Source organism: Protopterus annectens, chromosome 10.part0 (genome assembly GCF_019279795.1).
Source record: "Protopterus annectens isolate FY-2018-M chromosome 10.part0, PAN1.0, whole genome shotgun sequence".
NCBI classification, from domain to species: Eukaryota; Metazoa; Chordata; order Ceratodontiformes; family Protopteridae; genus Protopterus; species Protopterus annectens.
In genome coordinates this window covers 673864501-673890811 of record NC_056744.1, presented here as the reverse complement: position 1 = coordinate 673890811, position 26311 = coordinate 673864501, and the positions used below count along the sequence as shown (strand labels likewise).

The 26311-nt window shown below is 39.9% G+C and overlaps 1 protein-coding gene across 1 annotated transcript in view; it reads right to left on the bottom strand.

The window, feature by feature from the left end:
* The window catches only part of C8A (complement C8 alpha chain), a 597456-nt gene that overhangs the window by 243042 nt on the left and 328103 nt on the right, over nt 1-26311 (bottom strand). The window contains exon 7 of the mRNA XM_044085514.1: nt 203-443. Within this exon, the coding sequence (XP_043941449.1) occupies nt 203-443 (241 nt within the window). The remainder of the gene's footprint in view (nt 1-202; nt 444-26311) is intronic.

Here is a 26311-nt window from a genome sequence, read left to right as displayed (position 1 = left end):
ATATCATGCTTACTGCAATTTTACATTATTAAATTTTAAACAAAGAAACTGTTGAAGCAGTCTTTCAACCATACTAAAAAAAGTTAATCCAATGAACTTCCAGTTTAACAAAAGCAGCAGTAGTAATACTGGTAGCAAAGCCATCACCATGCACAAATTGTTTCACTGTCTGCGTTTTAGTGATTTGTTTTGTTATACTAACCTTCTTTTTTCATCATTTTTTCATCAACCACTAAGAAGTATTCATAAGAACCACCCAAGGTACCAGAGGTCACATGATGAGTTCCATAATCTTCGATAAACTTGGAATACATTCCATAATTATATTCATCTGGAAGTTCCATTAAGGCTCGGTAAGCATCTTCATCAAGCATTAAGTTATTCCTCCGCATTTTGAACTGAGCAGACTGAATTTTGGTATGAACACGGATAAAACCAACATCCTGAAAAATAAAAACTCAGTTAAAGAGAAACTTGTGTTTTTTTCTTATGAATAACTTGATTAGGCTGGATATCGTGAACTACACCAGGCAGGATATTTTAAATATAATAAGGTAGTCCTGCTTTGTTTACATATATCCAATCAATCAAGTACATTTTTCTGTTGAATGGCTCCTAAAAATGTTCTCATCCTTCTTGTTAGGATCAGTTTCCAAGCACATTTCTAAGTATTATTTCTGAATTAGTCAAAATTTTCAGCTGTCTGATGTTGGCTAAGGGTATTGCCATCATTACATAGGGTGAACCATAGTTTTTCAATGCTTTTTAATGTGCTGTATTTTACTGTCTGCACTGCTGTGTCATTATAACACTTCAATTTTTTGAGCTGTGATATTCCCTTTTGCATATTTGTATGTTCCTGATTTTGGAACCCTTGTTGCAACATACCTTTCCTGGCCAAGTTCATAACAGAATGGTTTACTTATGAGAAGAATGTCTATATGGTTGACAAGAATGTCAATTACTGGAAATTTTTAAGATTATGATTTAAGCTTCTTTCTGTACTCCATGGACTGACTTCTTCAGCTTCTAGATTATTTACTGCATAGTTAAAATGGATACATATGCAGGTCATCTTTGTCTTGCCTTTATATAGAAATATTAATGCTGTAGTACAAATAAATACTGCAGTCCGTATCAAGGAAAAGTGACTGGAGAGGGAAATATAATTCACAAGAGTGGGCAGGGTTTACTCCATCCATTTCCTCATTATAGACTAACCCTACCACCTTTAGTAAAGAAATGAATTCAGAGATTACTACATGTCCAAGAAAAACACAAAAGTTCTGTTAGGCTTTTGCCCTTTTTGGCCAAAATGACCATGGTCTGCCATTCTACACTCACGTCTATGAGTCTCTCTGTATTCTTACCATCTCAATCAGCTGCATTACTGCTGTACCTACGATATGACACGCTTGGATTTTTAGATGAGATATCTCACTGCATAATAGCAGAAGTCTGAAAAACATTTTTGCATGCCAGTCTGTGGTCAATTCAGTGTAATACACCCAAACAAATAAGGTAAACATTCACATGACCTCAAGCAACATGCTTATTTAGCTAGACAAATCCTTTCTTCAGCTTAGAAATAGTATTCATGGCAAACTTCATTTTTAGTAAATAAAAGCACCAGAATACACCCACTTAAATTAACTATTGTCTCACACTTTCTACAAGGTTTCTTTTTTCCCCTAATTTCATTTACTCATCTGCTAAATGTATAACTAATCTATCTTGGACACTTTTTGGCCAAGACATGGGTCACAAGGGTATGGGTAAATGCAGTACATATGGACAGCTTTGAATATCAATATCAAACTGCATTTTTCATAATGGGAGGAGGAAGGCATACCAGATGAAAATCTATGCAGACGTAAGAAGTAGCAAACTCCACACAGTGAGATGAGAACAGGATCCCAGACTCTGGAATTTTGAAGCAGACATCTTAATCACCAGACCTTTGATATTTTCTCTTACTATTAATTTGCCTTCTTTTCTCAAGAAACTTCCATCCTGCTGGGTCTGTCTTTATCAGTCCCACTTCTCCTCCTCCCACCATGAGCTATATTCCCTTCTCCTGGCAACATGATTCCCAAATTTACTATTCTACATGTTTTGGTATTGAATTTAACTTCCCATGTTTTAAATATTTCTTGCAATCCAACTAATTCAATTTTTTTATGTTTGATGTTTTGCTTCATTACTCTGGCATTCGAAAGACATGTGTGAATGGGCGTGCCTTCGTTGAACGATGGGTGTCGGGCTGGCACCTCGGCACTGTAAAAATTTACAGCCAATCATTAGCAGACCAGAGTTCTGCTGTGGCAACCCCTAACCGGGAAAAGCCGAAAGAAGAAGAACAACTCTTGTTGCAGGAAGAAAAATGCAAACCCTTCCTTTTACGCCTTTAGCACTGTCACTTTTGAAGAGGCTGAAAAGGTCTAGCACCAGTACTGACCATTCTTATATTATATTATATTGTATTATATTATATTATATTATATTATATTATATTATATTATATTATATATTATATTATATTGCCTACCTTCCTTTCTACCGAGTTATCCCCATTAACTATGTTTATTTATAACCAGTGATTAAACCAGCATTCGATGGCCCAAGTCCACCATCTCTGAGCCTCTGCAATTTGTTCATAACCCTTATATATGATACCATGTTACATGACTTGCTAAAATGTATGTAATCCACACCTACTGCTACTTCCTAACTAATATACTGATGTCTTAATCAAAAAACTTGGTCAAAGTTGCCTGGCTTGACCATCCACATGTGAAACAATGGGGACTTCTCTAACAAATGTTATTCATTATATTATAAAAATCTTTTCTTCAGCTGTGATTTGATAATTTTCCCTACCTCTAAGGTTAAAAAATGTATCAATTAAGTGTATCACTGTCTTGCTCCACTCTTAAGCAGAGGCATCAAATCTAGTAATTTCAGTTATCTGGAATCTTAATGTCCAGTCATGATTTATTAAAACAATTAACTGGTTTTACTATCAGTTCTTATTTAATTTCAATAAGATTTCTATGGTAAATCTCACCAAGCTTCTGCATACTACTTTTAACTTACACTTTTGAAATGTCCTGGTTTACAATCTGCAGATCTGCCATTCTTTAATTTCCTCACTGGCATGACTGTAGGAGTGGATGAGAGCTGGCTGGAAATGGTGAAGGTGCTGCTGGACATTGTTGGGGTCTCAGTGTTATTATGCCTTTTCAGCATTATACGGGAGACAACAAAACTGTCCTGGCAAACTAAGGCTATGGTCGCCATTTTAAGAAAGGGGATAGAAGGCTATCTTTCCATTTGTAGATGGACCATGTTCCACAGTATCCCTTGTAAAGCCATATACCAGAGTGCTGGAAAGGAGACAACCCTTTAGCTGAGCTGAGCTTTTGATTCATGATGGAGGGGGGTAAAATGGATTCCATCCTAGTCATAAAAAAGTACACACATTTTGGAGAGTTGATTTGAGTTTGTCAATACTGTCTACATGTATTAGCTGGCAAAAACAAATAATCATGTATTCCAGAGTATCTTTGGGGTAGTTCTAACACTGCTGCATGCCAAGTGGTTCCTGTATTTGAGTAGTAAAGGACTGTTTACATTCTCAACATTAATTTGAATGCATTCATGGTAGGTGTGGGGCTCCAGAAAGAGTGTGTCCTGTATTCTTTCTATTTTCAATTTTCATGCACAGGAAGTTCAGGCTTAAAGTATGGAGAGTATCTATATTGGAGACTTGGCTGCATGCTTGCTGTTTGCAGATGATACTGTTTTCTCTTTTTCAAGAAACTGCTATCTCCAGCATGTAAATTAGCTCCTCCAAATCAGAAAATAGTACACTGCTCTCAACTCCAGTGGATTAGTTTAACAATCCTGGAATATATGGACTGATCCATATAAACCTTTTTTTAAATTGAGACCAGAATTTCTAAGTGACTTGCTCAGAGTCACATAGCAAGCAAATGGACACTGAGGGAATAAAACTTTGAACCACAACAAGCAGCTCATAACCTTAATCATATGTGGCATCCATCAGTGGCAGAAATGAGGTTCCTTTATATAGTAGCTAAACTCAGTCCTGTAAAAACCGAAGGAGTGGAAGGCTTCTGTAGAACAGACAGTGAAACTCTGTGCAAAAATGAGTCAGCTGAGATGGTCTAGATACTTCCCATAGGAGGTGTACTAAGCAAAGACCAGGAGTAGAATGGCTAATGACAGATTCAGGACATGATGTCATGGTTATATTTATTAGTATGCTAGGAAATGCATGCAGATCCCAATGATGACAGAAGAATGCTGCTGAGCTTAAATAAAGCTGAGCTATCCTGCTAACCTTACTCCTGCAACAATCCCAAGTAAGATGACCGGTTTAGAAAATGGCTGAATCAGACTGTTAATTATTTTTCTTTGAAGAGGACTTCCACATATATACTTGCTTCTTTTATGCTGGCAGTTCTAACATATCCCCTTGTCCTTTAGTCTCGCCATTGTGCCTGCTGCAGCTTTTCTCAGGAACAGCCCATTTTGATATGTTATACCATCTTTTATTTATTTAACATTTCTTTACCAGGAAAGTCTAAATGAGACACAGACCATTTTCAGCAGAGTTCCAGAGAGAAATGCTCTAGACACATGTCTTTGGAATATGGGAGGAAACCCACACGAATGCAGGGAAAACATGCAGGCGCTACACAGAATACACCCCTGCCAGGAATTGAACCAGAGAACCTCTTGCTGCAAGGTGGCAATGCTAACTGCTGCACCACTGCATTGTCTACCTTTGCAAGGTGTCAGGCATGATCTTACAAATTAGTTGTGGCTCTACCTGAGGCATTCCAAAGTGCATGAGGCATATTAGTCTTCCATCTAAAATAATGTCACCTTTCTGTCATTTTGTGAATGGAGTCTTTCATGTGTCTTTTATCTTTGCATGAAGGGCAGCTATACATGTGTATGTAGACTGTCCTGCTTGTTCTTATCTCCTGTGTGATTCACGGTGCCTTATCTGCTACATATTTGATGGCTCTGTTTTATTGATTCCTTTTCTTTAAAAGAGTAATACATGAAACCACCAGGTATTCACCTTCCAGTGTTCTCATCCTATACTTTGTATAATTTGTACGCTCCAGTCGTAGTGCCCTGTGTCTCATGCTTCTTAGGTTCATAGGTTCAAGGATGATACTAGTCTATTTGCCCCAAGGCCCTTATAAGCCTAGCCAAGAATTTTGCCCATGTTCCTTCAAAGTCAGCACCTGTTTCCCCTGTCCAGCAGGGATACAGGTGGGATCCCAGGGGTATATTTTCTGTTTCCCATGCAGTCATCCAGGTTCCTCTTAAAGAAGGCTAGAGAGGTACTCTGCTTGACATGGAGAGGAGTCTATTTCACAGATGGGGGAGTCTTTGGGACACAAATCCATCCCGCCAACAAGTTCTATTAATGTCACAGACCAGATTAAGGCCTGTGTGGGTTGAGTGAGTGGAGTTTGTCTTACATAGATGCAGCAACTCCATCAAGACTGGGTCTGAAATGGCCCTGTATGCCAGACACAGGTCACCTCCGAGCAGTCTGTATGAGACTGAGTAGAGGGACAGGGGTTTTAGCCTATCTGTATAGGATAGCTGTTTGAGACCCTGGATTTCCCTGGTCAGGAAACTCTGTGGTCTCTCCAACTGCTGCAAGTGCTTGGCAAGGAACATTCCAAAGGGGCATTGTACTCGATAATGGGTCTGATAAGGGGGGAGTAGAGAGATTTTATGACCTCCTTGTTCCTGGATGAAATACCCTTATTTATGAAGTGGGACATGAAGAAAGCCTTCCATACAATGGAGGCAACGTGCTGGTCAAAAGTCAGGTTGCTATCAACCTGGGTGCCTAAGTCCCTCACGACTGATCGCATGCTTAGTACGTTGTTATTAATGTGATAATTAGTGGGGATGACATTTTCCCAGTGGGGAAAATTATGCATTTCTTGGCATACAGTTTGAGACCATGCTTCTGGCAGCAGTCATTAGTTTGGGTAAGGCCTTCTTGGAGGATGTTCCCATCACTAGGGGAATTTAAGACAGCGCCCAGCTTACAGTCATCTGCAAACATGGTCAGCCATAGACTATTGGTTTTGGCTTGCATCTCAGAAAAGTATATCCCAAACAGTAGAGGCCCCAAGACTGATCCTTGGGGCACACCACTCATTACGGGTCTACTACTAGAGGTGGCTTCCCCTACTTTGACTGAGTGGGTTCTATTAGTGATCTGGTTAGCTACCCATCTGGTAACATACAGATTGATGTCTAGCTGGGAGAGTTTATCTATTATGCCCGAGTGGGGAATAGTATCAAAGGCTTTGGCTAGGTCAAGGTAGGTGGTGTGCACCATCTTCTCCTCATCTATGGCTTTGGTGACAGTTCAAAGAAGTTGACCAAGTTTAAAAGGCATCATCTCCCTTTGACAAAACCAAACTGTGTGGGGTCATGTGTTTGGAGGTTGCCAATATCCTTGTGTATAAGGTCCATGATAATGCATTCCATGGCCTTGTAGATCAGGCTAGTTAGGCTGATGGGCCTATAATTGCCTGGGTCAGTCATCGCTCCACCTTTGTGTAGAGGGATGACAGTGGCTGTCCTCCATTCAGCTGAGATGAAGCTAGAGCTCAGGCTTTGGTTGAATCGGGTGTCTAATGGAGCTGAGTGCTCATGTCTGAGTTCATGTAGGATACAGTCAGGGATGTTATTGGGTCCCATAGAGACTGTATTTTTTGCCTTTGAGAGGGCATTAAGGACCTGCTCCCTGGTGATGAGGGGAGGGGGGCAGGTGCTGGGGATGTCCTGGTTTACTGATGGGAGCACAGAGTGGTGAAGTTTCACTGAACCTGTCTGCCTGCAGGTTGTCTATATCTATGGCATTTGTGTATGTGGTGTTATTGACCACCAGTTCAGAGCAGATTTGGGTGTTACCTTTAAAATTGCAGACATATGTGAAGAAAGCCTTGTGATTGTCCTTGGTGGATGTGGCCAATTTGGACTTGAAGTTAGCCTTAGAGGATTTCACCAGTGACTTTATTTGCTTGTTCAGACAAAGGAGAGATTGCTTCCAACATGGCACCTGCTTCTTCTTGGCCCTGGACAGTGATTTTTTTCCTTCTATTATAGATTTTGTTTATTGCTGCTGTCCACCAGACAGATTTACTCTTCACTGAGGAAGATGATTTGATCCTGTCAGGTATTGCTGAGTCCATACAGCTATGTATGTGCTCATATAGTTTTTTGGTTTAGGCTTGGACATTAGTGCTAGTTCCAACTGAAGGGACGGTGGTTGTGAAGCTGCTTATACCTGCTCTGAGGTGGTGTTAGAGGTGTGGTGTTCATAGTGTTTGTGCAGACAACCTTCTCAGTGCCAGATGTACTGGTGTGTGACTGAGACAGCAAGGATTCTAGGTTCTTAATGTCATCTTACTAAGGAGGATGACACTGTGGGAGTGCTACAGTGGCTACTCATGTTGGTTACGACCAAGTCCAGGATATGTTCACATCTCATAGAGGTATCGACCAGCTGATCCAATGCACTGACATTAACAAAGTCGAGGAATCTTTGGGCATTCTTGTTTGGGCTAGAATAGGTCTTTCACTCTATGGCTGGGTAGTTAAACTCACCCAGGATCAGGATAGAGGGTTAAATCTTGGTGGATTCAAGTAAGTCCAGATAGGTGGAGTGAGCATCCTGAGTCATAGCTGGGTGTCTGTAATTAGCTATGATTTGAATAGGTGTTTTGTCAACAGTTAACTGCACCTGGAGAGTCTCCTGTGTGTCAGACAATTTGACCAGCCTGGAGGTGTGTATGCCTTTGATAAATATTGAAACTCCACCTTTGGCTTTGTAGCCCTCCATTTGGAGTCTGAAAGTATGGTAGGATGAGTAACCTGGTAAGGATGGGGTGCTCTCCACCGCTTTGAACCAGGTTTCAGTGACTGCACAAATGTCTGCATCCTCCAGGGCAAGGAATGCCTGCAATAAGTGCAGTTTCATGCTAAGACTCCTAGCATTTAGCAGCATGACCTTTAAATTTCATTTATAAGAGTTTTTCGTGTTGGTAATTTTGTGCTCATGACTTTGCCTAAAAAAGGCACTATGGGGTGGCAAGAGCCTTTGCCAGAAGCCTAAAGCCCAGTGGAGACAGATGAAGGCCATCTCTGGCAAAGCATCGTGGTCTGTCAATCATGTCCTCCCAGGCTGTCAGGTACTGGATCCCATTGGAATGACACCAAAAGCTTAGCCAATTGTTAAAGTCAATCATTTTCTGTTTGTATTGTGGTATCATTCTGGTTGATGGTAGGATGCTGCTTAAGGCTAGGGACATACCTGCCTGGGACAGATATTCAGTGAGCTCAATCATGTCTCTCTTCATATAGTCCAGGGAGGTACGTCTCAAGTCATTCACACCAACTTGGGCTATGACAGAGTCATAACAGTATCTGTTGTTAAGAGACTTGAGTGCATGCATAATATGGTGGATTCTAGAACCTGACAAGCAACTCACTGTGACTTTCTCCTTGTCTAGCCTGGTTAGTGGCACATCTGTGTGTCTCACGACAGAGTCTCCTATGACTAGTATGTTGGGTTTGTGGTTGGGCCTTAGAGGCTGTGAGACACATACGTGTGTGCTATGTGTGATGCTTGGTGCTGTGGGTTGTGATGTGCATGTGTGTTTTTGCTTCGGAGGTCTCTTTTGTTTAGGTATGTTTTTATCAAGAACCCCCGCATATGTAGGACTGTGTTGTACAGATGTGGGTGGTGTTAGAGGTGTGGTGGTCGTAGTGCTTGTGCAGACAAGCTTCTCAGTACCAGATGTATGGCTTGTGACTAAGAAAGCAAGGATTCTAGGATCTTAATGTGATTGCATCTCTCACAAATTGTGTTCCTAGGTGGTTGTAGTAGAGGGTTGTCTGTGTACATAAGGCAGTTGCTACACTGTCTCAGGTTATCAGAATCTCTGGAAGAGAGGTCAGGGATAGTAGAGTGGGTACTATCTGAGGAGAGTACCTATAGGTGTGAGTAAAGCTGGATAAAATCAATACAGTAGCTGCAGGCGAGGGCCTCACTCACACAGGAATTCCAGTAAGGGTAAAAATGCAAATGAAATACCTCACAAAGGGGTAAAAACAGCACAGCAGCAGTGTGCAATGGGCAAACAAGCACAAACCCATGCAAATATTGGGTTTAAATACCACAAAAATTAAAGTATTTATTTTTATTTTATTTTACATTTGTTGACCGGGATAGTCCGACAGAATACATGTCCATTTTCAGCAGAGGCCCGGGGAGAAAAGCTCCAAAGGTAGTTACAAAAGCAAACAAAACATAATACACATTAAGCAAAGTTTACAGACTCTTTTGAGACATGTAAGTTATGCAATCTCACAAACTTATGATATAGTTTAACAAATAATACACATAAACTGCAGTTGGAATAGTGTTGGTACACAAGTATTACTAAGGATTTAGTCAGGCAAGTAAAATAGAAACACTAGAATTGACCAATCAACCCTTGTCCCTGAGCTCTTAGCTCAACACCCTATGCCAGACCTGTTCCAACCAGTTCACTTACTCCCACTAAGTACAGGCAGGCCCTGGCCAACACAAGATGACATAGCAGGAAACACAGGAATCACACAAACAGATCTGAATACAGCAAAACCTGTAACCAGACTATGCTAAAGATATTTAAACTCTGTTTAGGTCATCTTCACACAAGAGAACAGATACACACTTAAATATAGCAAACAACAGCAAACTGATTTAAACAAATTAACCAATTAATCAATAAAAAAAGCTCAAAACTGAACACTTTTCCAGAAGTTTTCAATCATACAAGTTCTAACTGCACACTCCTGCCACTAGGGTGCAGGGGAACCTTTTCCAACTACCAAAGCATCAGAACTTGAATATAGTATCCATTACCTTTCTTTTTCTTTAACTTTTCTTTTTTAATTTGTTTACCTCTGTATTTTCTTCATTTTTATTCCTGTTTAACCAAATTAAACAAAGGGCTTCTTTCCTTGCTCCTACAATTATCTTTATTTATTTATTTATTTTACATTTGTTGACCGGTCTAGTCTAACTGGATACATGCCCATTTTCAGTAGAGGCCCAGGGAGATAAGCTTCAAAATTAAGCCAATGCCACAGGGGGTAAAAAATGAAAAGAAAAGAAACATAAAATAAAACGTTGAATACATTATTGCTGGAGGCTACTGATTAACTTCTGATATGTTCTAAAGGTGCTGAAGAATAATTTCTTGAAACTTTTCCAGTGTGGAAAACAATAATTTCTTAAATCTTTTCCATCATCCCTCCCAACTTGTTTAAGTGTTAATCAACAAACTCCCTAAATCTTACGGCCTTATATCCCTCTTTTTCTAGCATTTCTGAAGTGGTACTACAACCCACAATAAGGACAAAGCTCAGATTTCTGCCCCACTGGATTACTTACCTGGTCTACATCACACACCATCACGCAAGGATCCTTTAATATGAAAAGAAATGGGGGAAGACAGGAAAGTGGTGAAATGGGGAGCAAGCAGGGGGAAACCAAAGTGAAAGGAAGGCAGGAATGTGCAGGAGGGATGTAGGCAAGAACCATAGCTATCCATTTCTTCAACAGTAACAACTGGGCACATGTACAGTTTATTAGCTGAACTTGGGCTGTCACCTCCACAGAGGTATGACAATAACATAATTTATTGTGAAGCCAATTCGACCAAATTAAATGTGTCAAGTAGACTCATGTACAAAATAGAGAGCTATGTATGGCTCAATATTTTTTTTTTTTGTGACAGGTGCCATTTTTTTTTTCTTTTTTTAAGGAGTTGGGAAAGGGACACAGGCAAGTCTAGGGCAGGGAAGTTAGGAAGGTGAGGAAGAATTTGCAGACAGACAGGATGTATAAGACAAGAGACAGGGTCAGTGAAGAACACAAGAGGGGGGTGAACACCTTGGTTGGTGTGGGGGCATCACCAACCTATGGACGTCATGGTTAGTAACAGTGAGAATCGAGTCCTCACCCACTGGACTGTCATCACTGTCCCCTCACTGTGCCGATGGCTGCAGTATCTGACTTCTTTGTGACTTTGTATTATTCAGGACAACGATCGAGAGCAGTGTCTCCACTCGATGTAGGGGTGTACCAGTTATGCAGTGCACAATCCTGTGCACCAGACCTGGAATTTCAGCTTAGGTGACAAAACCACCCCCTCTACCTCTGCTCCCAGAGGGAACCACAGGCCTATCCTCAGAGGCAGAACTATCTGAGGGTCCAGGCTGCAGCTCAGAGTGCTGGGCCTTAGTGTCATAGCCAGTGGAGGGAGTGGAGGCAGACCATGGGGAACTGGCCTACACTGCCTTGATGTAGTAATAACATAAATGAAATTAAAATTCCATAATGAAATAAAACATAACACAAAATAATGAACAGAATAACATTAAATAAAATTTAAGCATATAATGCTAAATTAATACAAAAGATAATAAATAATAGAATTACAAACACAATGGCAAATAATATGAAATGAAAAGTTATTTAACAGAAAAACAATAGACAGTTATACATAATAAACAAACCATAGGTAACAAAAAATAATTATGATACTAAAAATGTGATTATATACATCATATAATAATAATAACAATACAAATAATAACAAAAATATGAATAACATAAAAAACAAAACAAAGAGAAGGGGTGGGGTGAGAAAAAAAGAAATAACATTAGTAACCACACAGATAACATGCAAAAATATCTACAAATAAAGTTCTGACACATTTTACTTACAATAATACAAAATGCTAATAAATACCTTTATTACTTTGAATACTACCCTGTTGCTAGCACAGACACACTATAGTACAGATCATATCACACCCAACAATCATTCTTGGGGACATATATTGCACATATGCATGTTCCATGGCATTTGACAGCAGGGCATACAAGCCACAGCTATAGAGGTCTGCACTTCTAATGCTATCATTATGAATATGTAACGGTACTGTACGTTTATTGATGATAACCTAAAACAGTACTCTAAACAGCTGGTTTTAAATATGGGGAGTGTGGTATTCAAACCCACTAGCAGTTTTTATTTTAATACTGTACCATTACTTTAGAATACAGCATAATGCAAGCATTCTTTCCTTTTGCGCTTTATAGGTATAGGCTCAGTATTACAATGATAACAATCTGCAGCATGCTGTTGTCTCTGGTATATAGGTCATACTTTACATTGCAATATTTATGTCAACTTAAACAAGTACTGTATACTTTGGACATGTGGTTTTCTAAATTACAACCTCTGTCTACTCCGTAATACTGGACTGTTGTTCTAACTAACATACTAATGCCTGCATGCTTTTGCTTTACAATGGGAAAATACATACTCAATGTGATACACGTTTTTACCACAATAAGCTGCATTTACTCCTAATGCTAAAATAACAATACTGTTTGGAAGCATACATACCACTTGCATCTCTCATCCTTCTCATTCTTTCTTCATAAGTCTGCACATTCGGTGCCCATTCTGCATTAGATGTGGGAAGAACAGACCACAACAGAACACCAGTAATGAACATATGCAGCTGCTACCTCCTACAAGCAATGCTTGTCAGTGATACTTACACACCTGTGGAGTGCTATCATTCCTGCAATCCTTGATCCAATGGTCGAGGTTATCCCTCTTCCTCATCCAGAGGTCTTGGTAGTGATTCCTACACTGTTTGCCAGTGGTGGGGATACTGGTAACACTGGGCAGCTCCCAAGCCAAACTATTCCATGCATCTGATTTGTACTTTGATCCATAATAGTGCTCCCGCAATAGCCAGGGACCATAACCATTCACTAGGAGTCCAACAAACACTTTGGACTCCTGCACACCCCACCTTTGAGGTGGAAATCTCAGAAACTCTCCCTGAACACCAGACATGTCCAAATCAAATGAACACCAATGTATAATGACTTTTCCTGCCAATTCCAGTTATGACAGATACTGAGAATGCACACAATTGGACTTTGAAACATTTGATAATGGTGCATGCTGCTTAGCATGGCACAAACACACTGCCCATGTGTGCATGATGGGAAACAATAAAATGAAGTTCATTAATACAAATATTATCATATCATTACACAACTGGCAATATTACTGTGTCATGCAACAGGAAAATACTTAGGATATGAGAAATACTAGGCAATTGCTGTAACTCAGGGTGACTATAATGTGAGGTGGGACACCATTGAAAAAAGAGAGATGTCTGCTGTAGTAGAACCATGGACCTTATACATGGTAGTCCTACACTTAACAGCTGTTAACAGTAGAAGGATTAAAGAATACAAGTGTATGTTTAATTACATTGCAATGTAATCCAAGGACACATTAGTAAAACACAAGTTGCAATCCTTCTATCAGAACCCAAGACCATGTGAACTTCAGGCCAACACTTAGCATCTGCAGCCACAGGGAAGTTTACATGAAAATCTAATACATTAATATTGATCTTGAGGTTCTCACTATTATGTACAGCACAACGGCGCTTAGCGGGTTTGCGTTATGCCGACTGACATTAAGAGAATACATCCAGGTGTATTTTTAGATGTCTGGGTCTCATCTGCTACCTGGATGGTCCACTTCCACAGTTTGTGCATTGCCGCTGTGTAAGCAAACCAGCTGCGCATAGCTGATGCTGTTTGTGCTACACACAGGGATGCGCAGCAAGCAAACAGTAGCTCCTAATATTAAGATAAAAACAAGTGATAATAGGCAGCATATAAAATCAGTATATCTCACACACACACACACACACACACACACACACACACACACACACACACACACTACTAGCCTATGTAACTACATAGGAAATATCCCTGTATAGTTCTAAAATTCAATTCACCATCCGATGCACATGCCAAACACAGGATGGGTGCCTTAACCCTGTGTTTCAAACATACACCTTTGCAGCAAGCAGCAGCCGTCAGCCAGCACCATACCTCTCAAGGTCTTAGAGCAAGGGATCTGGAGAAAGTCACAAATAATGGGGGGACAAAAGCATAAAAATAGGGGCACTCTTTAAATATTACTCTTGCATGCCATGACCTATGGTGTTCCTGTTGTGCGTGTCTGTGTGTGTGTGTGTGTGTGTGTGTGTGTGTGTGTGTGTGTGTGTGTGTGTGTGTGTGTGTGTGTGTGTGTGGGTGTGTGTGTCCATCTCCAATGGACTTCTTCAGCCATGATTCCCCTGCATTGCATGCATCCACACCTAAGTGAGCCTTAGAAATATCCCCCATAGCACACATCTGGTGCAGTTGGGGAATGTGGCACATATGCAAATCTTGCTACCTGCAACGGTTGCTAGTACACGTGTTCCATGTGATTCCCATTACATTACACATGACTTGACAGTTGTCAAGTAATAGACATTAAAGTTTATACAGACCTTACCCTGTTCCCCAGGTGTTGTTCTCTTGTGCACATGACTGCAATGTATGTCACACATTACTGGAAAGTAATGCAATATATGTTACATTTGTAGCCTGTGTTGTTGGCCTGCAAAGTCTTTATCCTCTCTGTCTATGGCTATTGGCAGCAGTAGCATCACCTTCAGCCTGTAGCACACAGAATTTATGTAAATTGTGGCTGCTGCTAACAATCTTTCAGTGCTTACATTGTATCTGTACTCCACTATTCCCTCACTGCACATATAGGAAATGGCATGGTGTCTATATTGATGCCTTATATCTTGTTGACAGTTTCATTGGATATATTGATTAGCATGCAGTGCAGCTGTGCATACTGCAATTAGCATCTCTGAAGCACAGACTAGGTCAGATGCAATCCGTAATGTACACCAGTGTGGATGAGAGTTGTATCAGAATTCAGACTAATTTACACATTTTAAGTGGTACAGTATATTTCGACAGAGAAGTATTGTACTCCACCAGGTACGTATCCATTTTGTTACCTAAATAATGCATATTTTGGAACGTACTTAGGAATGATGTGAAGTAAATCAGTAAGCATTTGTTAGAAGTGTACTCATGACATGGCCTTGTTTACCAGCCATTTGCAAGTTACAGAGGATGTAGAGTAGGCCAAAGGTCTAATGCTATGTGATAACCATGCACACATGTTTCATGGATAGGTCCTTTGAGAGCACTTTGGAATTTACACTGCTGTTTGTTTAGCACATTTGTCCCTTAGCCTGTTATATTGGTTTTTGGGGGGAGGAGATGAGTCCCTGCTATGGCAGAAACTAGAATGGACTGTTGTGTTGGGTGTGTGAGCATAAGTGGGTATTTGTTATGGCACAAACAAGGATATGTTCATCATGCTATTCTCCTTGTGTTGTCCCTCTGTATTATTTGTTGACCACTGTTGAATCTTTAAATTGTAATGAAGTGGCGAATACCAAGAGCCTTCCTGTACCCCCTTACATGTACACAGTTTACTTCTACTTATGTGATCCTTATATGTTATCATTATTTTGTCTTTCAGTAAACAATATGCCCACTCAGCAGAGGCCCCCATTTTCTGAGGCAGAGAATGACCTCATCATTGAAGCTTTAAGGCAGCATCATGCTATGTCCAGGGGAGGGCCAATATGTCACATCTTGTGGCCCTGTGGGATGAATTGGTCCAAAATGTAAATCAAGTGGGTGACAAAATTGCAGCTATGAGCAAGTGCGACACAGTGCCATGGACATGATTCATGCTGCAAGGAGGCATGCTGCTGAAGTGGCACATGATCATCAGGACACCAGTGGTGGGCCTGCAACAGAACAACCCCTCACCACCACGAAGGAATTCCTGGCAAATATTGTCACTCAGGAAAGCTCCAAGCAGCCAGTATGCTCTCGATGTGTGTGCCACTCCTGCATCTCAGGAGGAGCTTCCAGGTAGGCTTTGTTAGATTATCAGTAGAATACTGTTGCATTCATTTTGTAATAGTGTATGTAGTTTTAATGCGTGGCAGGTTACTTTTTTGGTGGGGGTATTTAAGATAGCTACAGTTTTCAGGTCACTTAGAGGTTGTCAGCCACATTCTTGTTAACACTGCAGTTACTGTAGATATAGATTATTAAAAGTATTATCCCGTTATACTGATAAATGTGGTGTTGTTGCCATTACCTGTCCCTTTACTTTTTCCAGGGCTATCAGGAATCTACAGATCTAGGCCTCCTGCAGTTGGTAAGCAGACTATATTTATGTCAGTAATGTAGAAATATTCCAACATATCTGCTTAAGTGACATCTCAGGCCTGCTGTATGGATTGCTGTACTGTCTGCATACTTGTCAACTGTACAGATATCCGCAGAATGTCCAAAAGTGTGACTCATACCTATTGGCCATATTTATGATCATAATGATTGAGTTGCAAACTATTGACAGGTCATTAAAGAGTGCAGACTTAAAATAATGACAGATCTCATATTAAAAAATGCATACCACTCTTTAATGTCATGGTGCAGCAATATCTGCTATTTTTTCCCCTTTCTAGGTTTGTAAGGGCAATATGTCATAATGATAACTATTCCTGGGCCTTTGTCCACGCATTATTCATGGCTTTGTCCACATTCTTTGCCCTAAGAGGTTGAGAGATATGAGTGTCTGTATTCCTGTTTTCCTTTCTTTTTATCAAAGGTGAACATGGAAGTGATTCTGTATCCCCTATGCCACCTGTTGTCAGTCTCTCATCAGGCTCTGATGATGATGGTGACCAAAGTGAGGCACAGCCAAGGGTTGCAGAGGCTGATTCTGACACACAGGTTGACATCCAGTGACTCCCTCATTATCACTAGATACAGCCAGTATGCCCACGCATACCCAGTCCACAGAGGCCATACATACTGGACAGTTGGAGGGCAAGGACATTGACCATGGAAGTCTGCCTACTACTGCGGCTTCAGTGACTGTTGACAATGGCCATAGCCAAACTGTTGGCAAGGTGCAACACAGACAGATTGATAGGGATGCTCAGAGGAGGCCTGCTGTCCCTCCCCAACCTGTTGCAGGTGTCTCATCACGTATCACTCAACATATGTTTAGGGCCATCATGGAGGCACAGGCCTTTAGAGAAACAAACTCCCAGAGAATGCTCAGGGTTATAGACGCAGCACTATCTGACATCTGTGACTGCCATCACCGTATTGCTGATTCACTGGATCGGTTGAATGATGTGTTGGAATGGGATGTGTCTGTGAGGGAGCACAGTGTATCTGTCATGGAACGCAGATTGTCTGTGATGGAACATCTACTGGGAGGGGAGAGTCAGCCTTGTGGGGCATAGGTCAGCAACTACATCCACTGAGAGCAAATGTGGACATGCCCAATCACGCTCCCAGACTGGCAGTACAACCACTGCTCCAGCAGGGAGTGAGCTGTCCACACCCAGATATAGCAGGCCATGGAGTCATGGTTCTGGGCATTCTTGTGAAGAGAGCATGTCCAGCAGACATCAGTCACCTTCAGGTAGTAGCACAGCATCTGACCTTGGGCATGGAGGTGCCAGTTTAACTCCTGACAGAGCCAGTTCTCGTGTTCGGGGCTAGAGACAATGTACTGTCAGCTCTACCCTGCACAGCTCACAGCTGTCTGACATACAGATACATAAGGCATACAGATACATAAGGCTAGTACTGAGCTTGGCTGTTTTCATGCAGACACTCACACACCAATGTCACATTGAGAGAACCTACAAACACACACACACAACATTTACATGGTCCATCTAGCTTGTTTCCTTTGCTTACTAACACGCACACTTGCCAGCCTTTTGTGTCAATCTAGGTCTCCTGCATCCCCAGACAATACCCTGTGCAACTGACGATAACTGTCGATAACTGGAGCAAGTTATCCCAGATGTAAGAGGGGGGAGTTGGGAGATACGTTTGGAATATCGAGAACTTTATTGGCAACTCAGACTGGATGCAACTAGATTCCCAGGACTAAACGACAGTATAAACATTGGGTGTGTTTTGAAATTAAGAAGGGCTAGACTTTGAATAGATTTTATGTTTTTGTAATAATTAATTAAAAAAAAAATTTTATATATAGTTCATTAATTTTAGAATTATTAGTTTACAAATTATTATTTTTATATTAGATTAAGTTTTACGTATATGACTGATTTTGGAATTTTGACACACTACGTAGAAAAACAAGCACATATATTTTTTTGAATGGATTTGAATGTGGATTTTAAGTTGATTGATGATAATTAATCGGCAATCAGCTAACCTAGAAAATTGTTATTTAATGGTAAAGGGATGGCCTCTACATGTATTCATTCCTTGAAAAAGCCTGGCAGTGACCGGGTGAAAGCGCTTGGTTTTACGTGTTTGGTGTACGTTGTGGGTTTTATGTGTTTGGTGTACGTTGTGTATTGGAATTAAATATTTTATTTTAATTTTGGCTCTGGGTCCTGTTGCTGTTGGAGTTATTCATTTTATCAGTGACGATAACTGTGCCACATCCTTGTCATCTATCTTTTGGATTCAGGGATGCTAAAGTTATGTGTCTGATGCACAGGGTGACTATCTATGTCAATATGATGTCATTACCTCCATTTGTGCTGTTAAAATGATAATTGTAACTGTCATTTAGATTGTACATAGCCATTTAGACAGTTGCTAGCATAATAATTTATCTGCTTTATAGTGGATGCTTTTGTAAGGGCTGTGAATTCAGGCAATTAAATGTGTCTCATTAATACATCTAACTTTCTCTTTAAGGATTGTTTAGTACAAACATATGGGTGCACATCCAGAGTCAACCAATCAGATTCAGAGTCCAGGACTGTATGTCAGTAATGAAGACAAATCTCATCAGAATGGTAATACAGTATAATGTTCCCTTTTGCATGTACATCTCCGTAGGTACAGAGGTTCATAGGATGTGTCTAGGGTATTGACATGATGGTATTTAGAAGCATAGCCATTACATCACAATATAATATTAAAAGTCAGATATAGTACATGACAAAGTTTTGTCTAGCAAGGACCACTCTTGTCCAGTTGTGAAGCAGCAGTGATCCATGGCAGATAACGTTTTCACATCAAGTCATCCAGCCTGTGCTTCAACAGGGTAATATAGGTGCTCTACTTGACATGCATTTGAAGCCTACTGCATAGAAGTAACAACCTTTGAGAGATGTATCTGTCTCTCCAGCATATATGTCATAGTGTACATTGAGGCCCCTGGAACAGGTAACTCAAATCCCACATTACTTGCAGCATTTTCATTTCATTTTGGCCATAGATAGCCTTGTAAAGCATACATACTCTGCCTCAAAGCTATCTATATGATACTGCACACAATGACAAATACATCAATCTGCCCACAGAAGAAACATGTCGGAGACCCTCTGATGTTTTATTACTCAGACATGTCTGAGGTCTGTCAGGTTGGTGCAGGTGTCTGATAAAATACACTTCAAGGGGTGGCTTATATTCATTAATACAGCCGACTAGGGATGAGTATAGGAGATTGCTAACATAGTATATTGCTGGTGATGTAATGCCATTGCTAATCAGATGTAAGATGTAGAATGTCTACCTCCCCAGAGTAGATCCAGGTTGCAGCTGACATGTATTCCAAGCTCTATCAATACAGAAGTGGGGACTAATGTACTCATGGTTATTTTATAATAAGCAGAAACATTTATTATTATACAGGTTATGCTGATGCATTTCTGTGCAGTTCACGTAACACCCATGGCTTTGTCAGCAGTCATTAGTGCCCCGTACACTGTTTTGTTCAGGACTTCTGAGACATAAATGTCAAACATGCGGGGCCACAACACTGAGACTTCTGTTACCACACAGGTGACATGTCTGCTGCTTGATGTGAAGTTTCACACTGTGATTAAATGTAGTTGGCCTGTGATCCCATTTGCAAATCAGCTGATAACACAGGATTCAATATTCACCTTAGTTAGTTTCCCACTGACAACAAATGTATAGTGTTGAAGGCCTTGGCCAAGTTACAATAGGATGTGTGCACATCATTGACTTTATGTATGTCTCTGGTCACAGTCTTGAATCCCACCAGGTTTTTCAGCCACAAAATGCCTTTGAGAACACCTAATTATAACAAATCTAGTGTTTGGAGATCACCTATTTTTTTTGTGTGTCTGAGATGCATGGAAACTGTCTCTATTGCCTTACAGCAGAGGTTGCATAAATTTGTGGTTCTAAATTACACTTGTATTTTGCCAATCATCTCTTGTGTGGTTGGAAAATGGTGACTGTATTCCATTCAATGTGGACAACAGCAGTATACAGACTGTGGTTTAATATGGTGTCTAGGGGAAGCTGAAGCACATGAATAACAGGCCAGAATGCTATCTGGTCCCATGGAGAGTGTGCTCATAGTTTTGGACAGGGCAGTGATAACTTTGTCATTGTAGATACCACAGCTCAGAGGTGATGTCGCACACATGGGTTGTACTAGTTGTGATGGTAGCAGGTGGGACAGTTTTCAGCTAAACATGTCTGCTAGCAAGTTTGGAAGTTACAATTGGTCAGTGTGTGCACTACTAAACACAATTTGATCCAAATACATCTGAGTTATATCAGTCTGCAGATGTACATGAAGAAAGCCCTCTAGTTATCCATGGATATGCTGCTGTGTAAAGTCTTAGCATGGTTGTTCTGTGTGGATTCTTGAAGGTGTCTTATTTGGATTTTTATGCTGAGGAGAGTGGCCTTCCACCCCTAGTATCTCAATGTCATATTTGTAAACAGCAACTTCTTTCACTTACTGTATAATGTAGTTAAGACAGACATCCACCAGTATGGTTTGTATTTTCCGGAGGATCTTTGTTTGAGCCCATCAGATATGGCTGTGCATGTACATTTCTGTAGATGTGTAGACAAGGCATCAGGGAGTAAGGTACTGTAGCTGTCAATGATCTTTGTGAAAACTGTGTCTTGGAAGTATTTTAGACTGTCCCTTAGGAGTGTGTAGTTACCTTTGATGATGATTGTGAACCTGACTCCTCCTTTGGAGAGTTCAGTAGCTATATCTACTTCAAAACATAGTGCCTTATGGTTGGATTAACCGTGCAGCCACTACACATGTGCCATTACATTGTTCACTCATATTGTTGAGGTACAGATCTGGGATATGAGATAACCTTGTGGGGTGTTGCACTCTTTCTTCCATGACATTTCAGTTCACAAACTCCAGGTAATAATGTGCAGGTAAGTTTGTTGTCCTATAATTATCCCGATCAATGGCTGTATACTTTCACTCTCCCCTGCCTGGGTTGTGTTGCTCTACTTTAATTGTCCCATGTAGTAATATATAGTAGGATGGACATAGAATAGCTCCATATACTTATCTTTTGTAAACAGTTTTGATGCATACTAATCTTCAATGTAAATAGATACGACACATCCTGTGGTACACACAACTTCCATTTGCTGTGTGGATGTTTGGAGGGTATTGTAGCCTTGAAAATGCAAAATACATACAGCTGCCTTGAACCAGGTTTCTGTGACTTCACACACATCAACATCTTCACTTCTTCTGCTATCTCTTGGTTTAATAGCTACCTCCCAGGTAGGATGCAATCTGTCAAATGCCTATCCATTTATTCCCCTTTTCTTCCAATTAATATGGGTGTCCCTCAAGGTTCAATTTTTGGTCCCCTTCTTTTTAACATCTTTACTAACCAACAAAATTAATTTTGCCCCAAATCTACCCTTATTCAGTATGCAAATGACTCCACTATCATCTCCATTGCTGATAACCGTTCAGACCTACTAACTACTACTCAAAAATATTTTAACCTTACTAAAACCGGGCTATCAAACAATAATCTTTCTTAATCCAAAAAAAGACTAGGCTTCTCCTTTTCCTTCCAAAATCACTATACCACCTGAAATCTACATTTACCATATCCTCGCTAAACAACATTTTCATTACCCCTGAAACTCATACTAAGCTCCTTGGTGCGTTAATAGATGATCAACTAAAATTTGATTTACATATACATCATTGTATTAAAAAAAACACATCAAAAGTTCAGCTTATTATATAGAAATAAAGGGTTCCTCACCCCTGACTCTAGAATTACACTAGCCCACGCCTACCTCCTTCCAAATCTCTTTTATGGTTTGCAAATCCTTGCCAATCTACAGTCTTCCCTCCTCTCCAAATTGGTATCTACCTACAATACAGTAGCCAGATTTGCCACTAATATGTCTTTTAAATCTCATCATTGCTTACCTCGGAGGACACTTGGCTGGCTAGAATTTTCTAACCAACTATTATTCTCTCACCTTCTAGTTATTCATTATATCCTGAATAAACTTTCCACTTGCCCTAGTCTCTCTTATCTCTCTTTACACTCCTTCTCGATCTCTCCAAAGCTCTGATCAACACCTTCTTAGAAATCTACAAATCTAAAAAATCAATTAGACAGTATCTTTTTAGCTCCTCTATTGCCTTCCAATGGAACAAACTCCCTTCACCCCTGAGAGTTATCTCTAATGTTTACGAATTTAAGAAAACACTTAAATTACACCTTCATAGTTCCTGGTCTTGTCTCTGTAATCATCCAACATGAATCCCTCCCCTTAACTCATTAAACCAGAGTACCATCTTATAGCACCTCTGTGCCTACACCTGAGCACTCTGTGAGAAGATAGGAATTGCAAGCTGTTACCACCGAGTACCTTCCACTGATGTGACAAACTGCAATCTAGATTTGTAATGTGAGCAGCGTGTAAAACATGCTTAAATCGTAGTCTAACTAGTTATTTACCTTATATACCTATGATTCAATGTGTTTTTACATGCTGCCCACATTGAAGTTTTTGAAGAAAATCAGCTTGTAAAGCAGTTGATTATGCAAGTGGTGGCAGCCAATCAGATTACTGCAATCCAAGCCACCACTTGCATAACACCTCCACCCCAAATCTAAATTTCTTTGGTTCTCCCCGAATAAATAGAGGGTCCAGCAGCAGGTATTTCCTTTCTTTTTTCTGATATTTGCAGATTCTACCTGCTGTTGGATCCCTCTATTTATTGATCGCAATTGGAAACACCTGTTTGGTGGTTTTTGCTTGGAAGTTCTCAATGTTTTTCTTCTGTCAGCACCAAGAACTACTTCTTACTGCTGAACTGATTTTGCTTGAGGTATGATAAGCTGACATTATGTAGGCTAGGGTAGTAGGTTTGATTCTTGTGTTTTTTGTGCACTGATTGCAAGTGTGTGTGGAGAGAATGAAGTGTGTGTGTGTGTATGTATGTAGAAGTGCCTGCATGGATGTATGAGAGAGCGAACAGTAAAGGAGTGAATGAAGAGCGTGTGTATGAATGTAGAAGTGCCTGCTTGGGTGTATGAGAGATCGACTGGCAAAGGAATGAATGAAGAGTGTGTGTATGAATGTAGAAGTGCCTGTGTGTGTGTGTGTGTGTGTGTGTGTGTGTGTGTGTGTGTGTGTGTGTGTGTGTGTGTGCGTGTGTGTGTGTGTGTGTGTGTGTGTGTGTGTGTGTGTGTGTGTGTGTGTGTGTGTGTGTGTGTGTGTGTGTGTGTGTGTGTGTATTAGACAGCAAATGGTAAAGGAATGAATGAAGAGTGTGTGTATGAATGTAGAAGTGTCTGCTTGGGTGTATGAGAGAGCGAATGGTAAAGAAATGAATGAAGAGTGTATGAATGTAGAAGTGCCTGCATGTGTGTATGAGAGAGCGAATGGTAAAGGAATGAATGAAGAGTGTGTGTATGAATGTAGATGTGCCTGCTTGGGAGTATGAGACAGCGAACGGTAAAGGAATGAATGAAGAGTGTGTGTATGAATGTAGAAGTACCTTCTTGGGAGTATGAGAGAGCAAATGGTAAAGGAATGAATGAAGAGTGTGTGTATGCAGTTTGAGAATGTATAAGCACACTTTTCCTTTTCAATACATCCCTCGAACAGTCACTGAAGGTGTTCCCAAAAAATAAAGCTAAATTTAGTTGCCGAGTATAAAGGTTTAACTGAATCAACACTGTGGCTAAATGGAGCACAAATCTTTTCCTTATTCAGTAAGGGATTATCAATAATGCTAACTCTACTCAATCCTGAAGGCATTAAAATTCACTAGCGGTATCGGGAACTTCATTCGCTAAAGCACCTGTTGGGAACTATCATAAACTTAACCCCTTTGGGACCTGTTTCATTTGGTTTAATTCCTCCAGAAAACAGTTGCCAGTTTGTAAATTCCTGTATTTTAATAAGGTTTGCTCGAAAATGTTTAACTGTGAACTTAATGTGCCATTGGATTTAACTTTTGTGTCATGAAATTTAAAATCATAAGAAGCCATCCATCTATTCAGATCTACCCTGCTATGCTGTTCACAACCTTGTCGAATCTCTTCCTGTACAGGGGTGTTATTCTAAGTTGAACAGTTCTGCTCTAAATTGACAGAAGAACATTTACTACCATCCAAACACCTCTTGTGGCCATAGAAGCAGGTACAAATTTGTAAGGCTGTTTCAATACAATAGTCAAATCCCCAGGCAGCAGATCAATCTGAGATGCCATAATGGCAGAATCTTAACGAGACATCGGGATAGCTGAATAACAATTTTGTCAGTATCCAAAACTCACAAACTAAATAAAAACTAAACCAACCCACCACCAGTTGTATGTAAAATGAAGCAAAGCAGTTTACAAAAAATTTAAAACTGGTTGGTTGCCATGAAGTTTTAAATTTTTTGTAATCTGCGGTGGTTTTGACTATGAAGTCCAAGTTTTGTAGTGAACGAAAGTAATTCGTTTATCAGAATTTTTTAAATTTTTGCACTGGGTCTGCATGACTTCATTTTGTGTGTAATTTATGGGGCATGATAAAATGAAGTATATAGAAGTATGGATTAAACATTATTTGGGAGTATAGCACTTCCTCTTACATGTAAAACCCAGGATGCAAAAGGCAGACATAACTCAGCCAGGCATACAGCAAGGTGTACCATGTCTTTTGAACAATATCAAAATTATTTGCTGATGTACTTATTCTGATAAGCAAGGGTATTCGTGTTAGTACCACTAATAAGACGAATAAGCAGAAAGTGAATGCTTTACATCTTTTAAAAACATTAAACACATTCAGTTGTTGTTTGAAATTATTTTTCAGTTCCCGGAATGTATTATTCTCAAATCAGTTACTTGGTTTACATTTGTGGATTTTGTGCAATGTTTCTCAATAATGCAGCACTGGCACATGTTTGCAATTACAAAAAACGACCACAAAAAAAAAAAAAAAAAAAATTGGAAACTTGTATTCCTTTATTCTTTGTAATATACATACACAAGCAGGCAGTTCACAATGAAAACTTAATAAAGCATAATGCTTAGTGCCGTAACTTGAATATTGATGTCATACTTTTAATTTAGGCAAATCTGTGCTAATTAGATGGGTGTTGTGAATGTTGCTTTTATTGGTACTGACATTTATTGGATATTGCAGGATTGTCATTGTTGTTTTTCTTCGCAACAGAGATGCTGCAGTCCTGAGTTTGTTCTCCTGTACATGACATACCTAGTAACTATGAACCTGTTTTCAGTTTTCCATCCTTTCCCTATTGCAATATTGCCAGCAGGCATTGGATTTCTAGATGAAACATTGAAATATACAGTTGTTTGCTAGCAGCCTTTACATTAGTTATATGTGGAATTATTCAGATGACTTTCTCTTTTACAGAGGTTGAGCATATGGACTGATATTGGTGGATTGTAATGACAGAAGTTTGAGTGTCCTGATATTGGTGGATTGCAATGACAGACATTTGTGTGCCCTTTTATAGCTGAAATATCCTGACTTGGGCAGTTTTGTCATGATTGGTTCATATGGTTTGTTTCATTGCGTACTGGAAAAATGTTCAAAACTATAAATATAAAAGACACTCTAACAAGTGATGCCATATTATATAAGGGATATAATTTAGTTCTTTCTTGGACCTACATGCCTTACCTTTGTTTGTACGTTGCAAAACATAGAATGATTTCCTCACTAGTGTAGACATGTGATGGTCAAAGGCTAGAATAATGTCTGTGTATGCCCCCAAGTCCCTGACTACTGAGTCAACTCTTAAGGATGTGGTGTCAATATGTCATGATTGGTTTATATGTTTTTTTTCATTGTGTACTGGGAAAATGTTCAAAACTATAAATTTAAAAGACGCTCTAACAAGTGATGCCATGCTATATAAGAGATATAATTTTGTTCTTCCTTGGACCTACAT